The 10,388-nt window shown below is 36.4% G+C and overlaps 2 protein-coding genes across 8 annotated transcripts in view; one reads left to right on the forward strand and one right to left on the reverse strand.

Annotated features, from left to right (window-relative positions):
* LOC118745696 (calcium-dependent secretion activator) overlaps positions 1–10,388 on the forward strand; it is a 393,045-nt gene that overhangs the window by 370,511 nt on the left and 12,146 nt on the right. The window lies entirely within an intron of this gene.
* Positions 771–1,484, reverse strand: LOC118745700. The gene is made up of 2 exons (XM_036479298.1): positions 989–1,484; positions 771–888 (listed from the first exon to the last, which is right to left on the reverse strand). Exons 1-2 carry the CDS (start codon positions 1,451–1,453, stop codon positions 826–828), a joined length of 528 nt encoding a protein of 175 aa, XP_036335191.1. The 5' UTR covers positions 1,454–1,484; the 3' UTR covers positions 771–825.

Consider the following 10,388-nt stretch of genomic DNA (forward strand, 5'->3'; position numbering starts at 1 on the left):
GATATAAAGTGTGAAAAATTTGGTTTGTATGGGAGGTGCCACGCCCCCTTCACTTAGCGGTATGAAACATACTTTACACCCTATTGTCATACCTACGAAATATACATAAAAAATTTCATTCAAATCGGTTAAGCCGTTTCGGAGGAGTTCGACCACAAACACCGTGACACGATATTTTTATATATTAGATTTTTCATACAAAAATACCAAAAGATCTAAAAGAAAAAAATAGAGAAAATTTTTTTTGGATAGGGACACCCTAATTGCCAAATTCCAGTACTCTATCGTAAACACTGCCAGAGGTATGCAGTATGAAAAAATCGGTTTGTATGGGAGGTGCCACGCCTCCTTTTCCAATAACCACAATTTTTCTCCATGAGTACACAGTGGTCTTGAAGCAACCATAGCTATGACTAAAATGCCAACCAAAACGGCTTACATAACTGTCTTTGTACATAATCATAGATCAAAATTTCGTTGAAAATAAAATTCCATCTGCTCCTATGCTTAAAATATTATAAAATGTTGATCTAGAACTTTCCAAATCCAGTTATATAATCGCGAAGGTCTATGGTAATATAATTATAACACTTTCTTATATAAGCATAAAATATTTTAACTTAGTTATTCAAGAGATAATATTACATAATTGCATATTTTAATAATTCTTATTGCATAAATTTTATAAATTTACAAAGTCAATATAAAATATTATTTTATATAAATTCATATGTGTTTTGATGAAAATTCAACGACAGTGTTTTTTTTAATTGATTATATATTTAGGGTCGTCAATCGAATTAACTTTATAATTGAGCCAAAATCTTAAAAATACGCCATGAATGGATTCTTCAGCTTGCTCCGACCACATTCCGAAGCTGTCGTTGCCTAAAAAATGCAGACAATGTTCCAAATGATTTAGAAGCACGTGAATTTTTAATGTTTCCGACATTTCTGTGCTTCGGAAGGCTTTAGCGAGTTTACTTACATGATTTTTTAATTCTGACCCAACTGACAAAGCAGTCAACCCATTGGTGGAGTTTTTTTCACTCAATACATTTAAGGTATGTGCTCTCCCTTGTATAACTTTTGGATGGCTGGTTGCCCGAGCAGTGAGCCAGATATAACAAGAGCATGAAGTTGTTCTTGTTTCTTTTGTCGAATCTTCATAGTTAGGCATGTTTGGAAGAGGCCGCGTTGCATTTGGTATATCCTTATCTCGGTCACAGAGAACCCTACGACATGTACCACAAATGCCTAATGGGAACTTCGAATTGGTCAATCTAAAATTTTCACTAACGTATTTTTTAATAAGACACTCCAATTTTCCGGTTATATTAAATTCTGAAGGTTTTGACGATCCGAATTTAATCTTTCTTCCACAAGGCGCGCACACTTTAAATCTGTTCTCTTCGTGATTACACTTATGTTGCGGATGACTTATAGAAGACATGATGTGCAATCAAATAGCTTACACCAGAAATATTATCAAATAAATAATTAAATTAATTATTAGAAATACTATCTGTTTTTTTTTACACTAATATACAAAACGATAACTTTAGAATACTCTGTTGAACAAGAAATACTAACAATTGCAGTTAAATTTTTTCCAAATTTTCATTTGACAATATTTTAGGCATAGGAGCAGATATGATTTTAATTCCAACTGCATAATGGTGTATGGGTGCCTTCCAAAACAGGTATGCAAGCAGTTTTGGTTGGCATTTTAGTCATACCTATCATTGTTTCAAGACCACTGTGAGTATGCGATTGTTTTCATATATCTCCTAACCAGGTTCGAGTACTCTACCATGAACACTTCCAAAGTTAAACAAAATGAAAAATTCGATTTGTATGGGAGGTGCCCCGCCCCCTTTTACGATAACCATAATTTGTCTCCATGAGTAGGCGATTGGTTTGATATATCTCCATACCATGTTCGAGTACTCTACCAAGAACACTTTCAGAGATATGCAGTATGAAAAATTCGGTTGTATGGGAAGTGCCACGCCTCCTTTTCCAATAACCACAATTTTTCTCCATGAGTATGCGATTGATTTCATATATCTCCATACCATGTTCGAGTACTCTACCAAGAACACTTTCAGAGATATGCAGTATGAAAAATTCGGTTGTAAGGGAAGTGCCACGCCCCCTTTTCCAATAACCACAATTGTTCTCCATGAGTTTGCGATTGGTTTTATATATCTCCATACCAAGTTAGAGTACTCTACCACGAACACTTCCAGAGATATGCAGTATGATAAATTCGGTTTGTATGGAAGGTGCCACGCCCCCTTTTCCAATAATCACAATTTTTCTCCATGAGTATGCCATTGGTTTGATATATCTAGATACCAAGTTAGAGTACTCTACCATGAACACTTCCAGAGATATGCAGTATAAAAAAATCGGTTTGTATGGGAGGCGCCACGCCCCCTTTTCCAATAACCAAAATTTTTCTCCATGAGTATGCCATTGGTTTGATATATCTCCATACCAAGTTAGAGTACTCTACCATGAACACTTCAAGAGATATGCAGTATAAAAAAATCGGTTTGTATGGGAGGTGCCACGCCCCCTTTTCCAATAACCACAATTTTTCTCCATGAGTATGCGATTGGTTTGATATATCTCCATGCCAAGTTAGAGTACTCTACCATGAACACTTCCAGAGATTTGCAGTATGAAAAAATCGGTTTGTATGGGAGGTGCCACGCCCCCTGATCCTAGCGGTATGAAATATACTTTACATCCGATTCTCATATCTACCAAATATACACAAAAAATTTCATAAAGATCGGTCCAGCCGTTTCGGAGGAGTTCGACCACTAACACCGTGACACGAGATTTTTATATATTAGATAAATCCACATTTCAAACTTTGTGCAAAAATTATAAAAAATCTGCAAAATTTCAGCTATATTTTGAACTTTTTATTCAGTTTTTTTAGAATTTTTTTGGGTATGCAGTTTGATAGCCCATTAAATTTCAGGGCCATAATTTGGAAGTTTAGAGGGGCTAAATAATCGCGTTGATTTTTAATAATATTTATTTTTTTGTAGACATTTGGTTAGGGGGTCGGTTATCGAAAATGCCAAATTACGTTCTGCTAAGAAGCCTTTCAGCCTTTTTGCGTTTATTACATTTTCAATGAAGTCTACAAAAAGTCGCCTACTTTTTTCTGACTTTTTATGCTGCACAGCTTTTTAGATGCTTTTGCGAGCGTGCGTGTTGCAATAGATCGGCTCTTCCTGATTTGGCTTTTAATGTGCAATTGCAAACATTACAATAGGCCTCGTAACCTCAAGTGTTAACACAACCAGCCTTTGAACACGGGATCCTTAGTCCAAGAATCCAAAACAAAATGCGCGTACGCTTGGTTTGCATCATATTTAAATCATCTGTGTCCAAAGAATGAATATATTTTGAAGCAGCTGTTGCAAAACACAAAGCTTGTAAAGTTTTATTAAGAAAATAATTCAAAATTAGTTCTACTTACAAGATTTAGTAATAGAAAAAATTTACTGGGAAGCTAAAAAAAAACGTAATATTTTACACAAAAAACGTCCAAGCGTCAACAGGATACAAAAAACGTCCAAATGACGTTGAAAACGTCAACCTGGCAACGCTGGACCAGAGGCACCCCCCAAGGAGGCGTTCTCTCCCCTCTACTCTGAAATCTAACAGTGAACACCATACTTCTAAGCCTAAAGAGCACCGGTTGTCAAGTCATAGCGTACGCGGATGACATAGCAATCGTTGCAACGGGAAAGCATCTTCAGGTCCTGCGTGAGTTATTGAGAAACGCACTCGGTCTGGTAAAAATCTGGTCCAAGGAATGTGGCCTTAGTGTCAATCCTGCCAAGATAGAAATGGTACTTTTCACAAGGAAGTATAAAACTCCCTTATTTAAACCTCCCACCCTCTAAATTAAATACAATCCAGCCGTGGAGAGACCTCAGATTTGGGCACGCAAAATTACTTGAAACTCTACCGGATAATCTACGACATATAGATTACACCACTCCTCTACTCTGTTTAGATAACAAATTCTCCACAAGAATCCCAGAGAGGAACGAGTGGAAAAGGGCCACAGACCTGAACCCAGGGTCTACGGCCATATATACAGATGGTTCCAAGCTTAACAAAAGAGTGGGTAGCGGGATCTACTCTGACGAACTCGCCCTAAATCTCAGTTTTCGCTTACCGGACCTTTGTAGCGTTTTCAAGCGGAATTAAACGCCATAATGAAGGCGGCTCGGTGGCTTATAGCCTACGCCCCTCCAGGACGGCCTATTTCTATCTATTCTGACAGCCAGGCTGCTATCAAATCTCTCAGTTCTAACGAAGCAACGTCCAAAGTAGCCATAGAATGCAGGTAGGCTCTCAATCTGCTGGCATCAAAATGCTCCTTGACTGTTATATGGGTACCTGGACATAGGGACATCCCTGGAAACTGCCTAGCCGACGAGCTGGCAAGAAGGGGGACGGAAATAGCCGTAGTCAATTCTGCTCGGAATGCGGGCATACCTCTAACCTCCTGCAAACACAGACTAAAGGCGAAACTCTGATGTAAAGCGATCCATAGCTCTCGCCCGCGCTCGACCGCTCCCCTCTCACATTAGTAGTCGGGGTAATCACCGGACACTGCCTGATGGGCACACACGGAAAAAGGTTAGAATACCCCACCAACGATTTCTGTCGCAGTTGCAGAGACGAGGAGCAGGTGGAGACCATCGAACACTATCTCTGCCATTGTCCCGCCCCGGCCAACATGCGCAACCAATTCTTCAACAAATACGTTCTAGATTGTTTAGCCGATTTGTACTCGGCGAACCGTCTCTACTTTTTGCGCTATATAAAACGCACTCGGTGGTTCAATTACTAAGGAAGGGAAAGAAACAAATGGCTTCGGCCAGTGGTATCACAACGGACTTTTCTAGCCCACGTGTGCTCCGTGCTCTGCGCGGGGCAGCCACTCTAACCTAACCTAACCTACAAGAAATGTGTACAACGAATTCAAATACTCGAACTGCCATACCTAAACAAAAGCGTGGGCGGAGCGGTTTCTGACGCCTAGCGTTAGCGCCGAAGTGCCATGCCTAAACAAAAGCGTCAACGCTACGTCAAATGCAGAAACAACACCAACAATAAGCATAGGTTTGTTTGTGTGTAACACGAAAATGACAGTTTCGCCATTTTCTGCAGCCAACTTCAATACCTAACGCCCTGTCAAAATCGGTTTTTCCAACCGCTCAGCGTTGACGCCGCGTTGTTTCGGTATGCTTCATACAAATTGTATGGGCATGAGAACTTTTTGACAGCCAGACTGACGCTTTTGTTTAGGTATGGCAGGAAGCCACGCATGTAGTGGGCTGATGCCGTATCCCAGTGATGTAAGTTTGGGTTTGAAAACATCAGACTTTAAATTTTTAGTTGTTTGAAATTGTTTTAATGTAGCACCACATATGGGACATTTCTGAATTGAATTGGTATTTGTTATAAGATTTACTACTCCTCCACCAATCAAAGTCATATGAAATTCATAATTGACCATAATTTTTCTTCCGTTATCAAGGTAATATTCAAACGGTTTTAAATTAGATATTTGCAAATCTCACTGACTATTTTCTGATAAAATTAGTGCTTTAGATTCTTTTACAAATTGCCTTTTTAATGGACTACTGATTGCGTAGTGCGATCCACCCAAATATTTTTGCCTGAAATGTCCAACATTTTCAAAGGTATCATGGTAGTTACAAACAGGGATTTATCAAAGAGTTAAGGTGTATCTGTCTCAAACCTTTGTTTAAAGATACTTTATCCCGTTATATCGTCAAATCCATAGCTAGCAATCAAAACAACATTAGTAATTCCTGTCATTACGTGCAAAACATCTTCTTGGAATAATAGAATACGTTGTGCGTTATGGTCTAAGAGATTTCGTAGTGATCTGCTGAAGATTCCGATACAGATACCCCTTGCGTCGGCAAAGTTGCTTGCATTTAATTACTTCGTCATAGTTTGGAAATATATCGCAATTCCTTTCTTTATTTAATAACCTCATGTTGATATATTGTCTTTTACTTAAATCATTTTCAAATAAAAGCGCGACAGCTTCTTCCGGAGTAAGTGGAACTACCTTTGTTTGTTTAGAGTAGGGATGCCCAAATCAGCACATATGTGTCGCGGGCGACTGCGCGTGCAAAGCTTTGCACAGCGGTGCTGGGCAAGCGCGGAAGCAAAAAGTTTTCGGAAGGGGAAACGAAGTCAACAGAATAGTGAGATTGTATGTGTGACAGTGATGGAAATGAGTGTGCATTGTGCTTTCGGAAGCAGCCGGCACCTTCAGCACAATCGATTTATTTCGGCACTATTTTTGCGTAACTCAATGCAACTAATAAATATTTCTTTCGGATCCGCAATTAAAAATATTTTTTTTACTTTTAATCGTATGTGCTTAAACTGATAAATGATATAAACATAGAAACACAAGCAGAAGAATCTCGCTTCCACATTCTGCATATGCGCTTAAATTTTTGTTTAAACAAATTTGTAGAAATTTCATCTCTAAAGCAAATATTAAAAATCATTTATGACATTATCTTTATTTACTTTAGATTTAAATAATCATTTTTAGTGGTGGGCGAGTCCGAGATGTTTAAATGATCGAGATAGTATATTCAATTCGCGTACATTCAATTCGCGTAGAGTTTTCCAATTCGTATAAAGAAAATGCAAAAAAATATTAAAAATCAACATGAATTCTTAGCTGCACTTTCACTTTATTATACTAAAATTGAATCGACTATAAAACTGCACACCGTCAGTTGGTGTCGAACGCTCATGCGGTGAGGATGTGACCGCGCTTTTATTGATTTTATTGCCGTCAACAAGCATTTTCGTAAAAGCAACACAACACAACAAAGTTCTTATTAATGGATAAAAGAGACATCTTTTTGGATTCGGTAATAAGTTTTGACATTTTAATAGCATTTCAAGTGCTTATCAAAACCTTACGACACTCACATATTGAAAAGATTTGACCATTTATCTTAATATTATGTATTTTTTTTTTATAAAAATACTGTTTATACTTAAAAACAAGCCGTACAAATCCAAGGTTCAATCTTTTTACAACATTAAAAAAATCAACACACTTTCGTAAAAATTTCGAGCTTTTCAATTAGATTTCCTAGTGCGCAACACCGCAAACAGAAAAATTCAAAAAATCAACGGTATTTTTTAGACACTTCAAACTTGCACCTTATTATACTTGAATGAATGGGCTACAAAAATGTTAACCCAAAACATGTCTATAAATTCTGAACAAAAACTGTGAAAATTTGATGAAACTTTGTTGATTTTTTTCAATCTTTCAAGTTTGGATTTATTTGCAAGGTTTTTGTTTGACAATGAGCTACAATTTTATAAAAAAAAATAATTAAAATTATTTAAAAGAATAAAATAAATACCGGGTGACCGTGTAATTTTGTCAAAGATGAAGACAATGATGATAAAACATTAATACACTATATAGGTCAGTTCATATTAATGACCATAAAATGAGATCACTATCGATAAAATGGAAATCCTCAAGGGAAGTTTTTAATTTGAACGCATGGAATTTACATACATTTTTTTACTTTCAACCCCCGAATTGCTCAGAAGTCTATTTCTGCAGGATCGCCATTAGGTAAGTTGCATTTCCAAAGATTTTTTCAAAATAAATAGCGATGAGGGATATTTCACCCACCGGTGATAAGAAATCGCAATCACGATAACGCACATCACTAATATTACTGTTCACAATCACGTTTACATTCAAAATTACAATTCATAATTTCGTTTTGTAGAAAATATGAAATGTAAACGGATTAAGAATCAAAGTGCTAGAAGAGATTTGAGCATTTGGTACAAAAAGTATTGTTGATGTTGAAATTGTACTTAAAATCGGCAAATTGTACTTTTGTACTTTTTAAAATTAATTGTAATGAAAAAAGTACAATTGTACTTAAAATATCAACACTGTTTCACTGGCGGGACAAAGGGACAGAGGGATTTGGGTATTGGGCATTTTACAAGCCTATTAGGAAGTATACATATCTGTGTTCGTATAGAATAGTAGCTTATGTTGGAAGACTGGCTCTAGAATAATAAACCATTCGCAACATACGATTGCGAAAGACTCACTGGCGCCGAGTCGTTGAAGAACTCTTGTAAAATAAACGTAAAAGAGGCAGTTGCGATGCTAGCAAGTCAATATTCGTATAGTCTCATAAAAAAATTCCTTGTGGTTTAAAGAATATAGGAAATGGTACATTTTACTAAAGCCAGCCTCCCGACATAAGATACTATTTCATACGAACACAAATATATTCGCCTACAAATAATGTTGATTATTTTAATTAAGTCCTAAGATAAGTTTGTGAATCTTATCAGTGTTCTATGTAAGAACCAAAAATCAATCCCCTCGCCAATTAGAACTTTTGCTTTAAAAGAAAAATATACATAGTGCATTTACTCAATACTTGGTCTGGAATCACTGTTTGAGCATTGATTTGCTCAGCTCACTGTTGCCAAGGTCGTGCATTTTGCACTAAATTTAGTGCTTTTGGGAAACCAAAAAGACAAAATAATTGGAATTCAATGCTTGGTGCGTTATTTAGTGATGCTTTTTTAATTTAAGCACACCGAATGCATAGGTAAATATGTATGTATGTATACACTATACACTAATATTCTACATAAGATGGAATTCATTTACTGAATAAAATATGAGGAATAGGTAAATTAAATATGTTTTGCGTTGTTATAAATGTATTGAAATTAATTTATCAATAAAAACGTGAGGAAATGGATATGTATATACATTTTTTATTGAATCAAAAAAATTATTAAACATGATAATAAAAACTTGGCGCTTTTGTTTTGGAAAAATTGGCTTTTTCTGGTGGCCTGATGCCACACTGCCTCGTTTGCGCAAAAGTACACATACATACACGCATTTTTACTTGAAAATAAGTGTGTAGTGGTTAATATGTATACGTTGCTATCTCCGTACAGCTCACTTCACCTCGCCTAGCACACTCGCGTGCTCGCAGTTTGCCCCACAATATAACCAGTAAACAACCTTCGGTGAATTTGGAGACTGCCTTCCTCGGGGATGAATATGCTAGGGATGAAATTAATGGTACACACGCCTTCCAACCACGCAGGGTTGCTTTTAAGAAACAAAAAATAATTAACTCCAAATAGTTTCAAAAAGTATGGTGTAAAACGAAATTTATTGAATAATTCCGCATAAAATGGTATACATAAATGACGCATTTTCTAAACGATTTAAATTAGACGCATTTGCGAATTGATAGAAAAGTACTACGGATTGTAAATTTTTGTTAACTATGAGGTGAATGAAAATTTTCAACCCGGCCTGATGGTTTGATTTTATTACTAAGGCGTCTAATAAATCCATGGCTTTTAGTTCTAGAAGAATAAATGTCAGTAAAGACAAGTCTTTTTTGTATAATTTCTGATTTTAATTGCTCAACTTCTTTTGAACCAGAGCAACTGTCAAAAATTTCCAACAGTAAAAAGTTACGAATTGGCACAGCAGAAATGTAAAATTTTCTCGCCATAATAAAAAGTGTTTTCAACATGGAACTTTTCTACTAATTGACATGGCCATTGCCAATTGATTAAAAAGAGAAAATTTGGAAAGACCAAACAAAAATTTTGAGATTTCTCGATGTGAATACGAATGCCATAGTTTTTACCTAGCTCGTGGGACTACGCAAAATTTTGACAGCTTGTGAATATGTATACACATAAAGTTGTTGGCGGTAATAAGGAGTCAAAATTAAAATGGAGAAAAAAACAAAAAGCGTTAGTTGTCAGTTATAAAATAAATCCAATTTATTTGCGAATATTCGTTTATTCTTTTTATTGAAAGGCAACCACTCGGAAAAGCTTGTGTTAATTATATTGATAACAGAACCTGGCAGCTCGCACGTTGCCTAAATTCTCAAGTAACATAAAGTCCACAAAAAAATAAGTACGCCATGTATGAATTTTAACAATACACAAAAATAGAGCTTTCGCACGAGCGTTTGTTTGGTTTTTGACAAATACTTAAATTTATTTATCTAATAATAATACAGCACACAACCCTGAAATCTAAGAAAAAGTCTGAGGAAGGCCATTAAATAGCAGCACACAACCCCGTGCCTTCCTCAGGAGTGAATATAACTACAACAACAACCCAAAAAGGTTGGTTACTGTCTATAATGTGGTTTGCCCGCGACGTCGACTGCGTGCACCTCTGCTGTGCATCCTTAGTTTAGAGGAAACCAGTTTTCGCTTTGTTGTGTTGAAGAAGACGC

This window comes from Rhagoletis pomonella, unplaced genomic scaffold (genome assembly GCF_013731165.1).
Source record: "Rhagoletis pomonella isolate Grant_MI unplaced genomic scaffold, Rhpom_1.0 Rhpom_scaffold_00009, whole genome shotgun sequence".
Classification (NCBI taxonomy): domain Eukaryota; kingdom Metazoa; phylum Arthropoda; class Insecta; order Diptera; family Tephritidae; genus Rhagoletis; species Rhagoletis pomonella.

Excerpts from the sequence above, each read along its gene's own strand:
- LOC118745700 (XM_036479298.1), bottom strand. The coding sequence starts at position 1,453 with ATGTCTTCTATAAGTCATCCGCAACATAAGTGTAATCACGAAGAGAAC. Across the intron at positions 889-988 it reads GGTCAGAATTAAAAAATCAT|GCAACGACAGCTTCGGAATG; the intron begins GTAAGTAAACTC and ends TGCATTTTTTAG.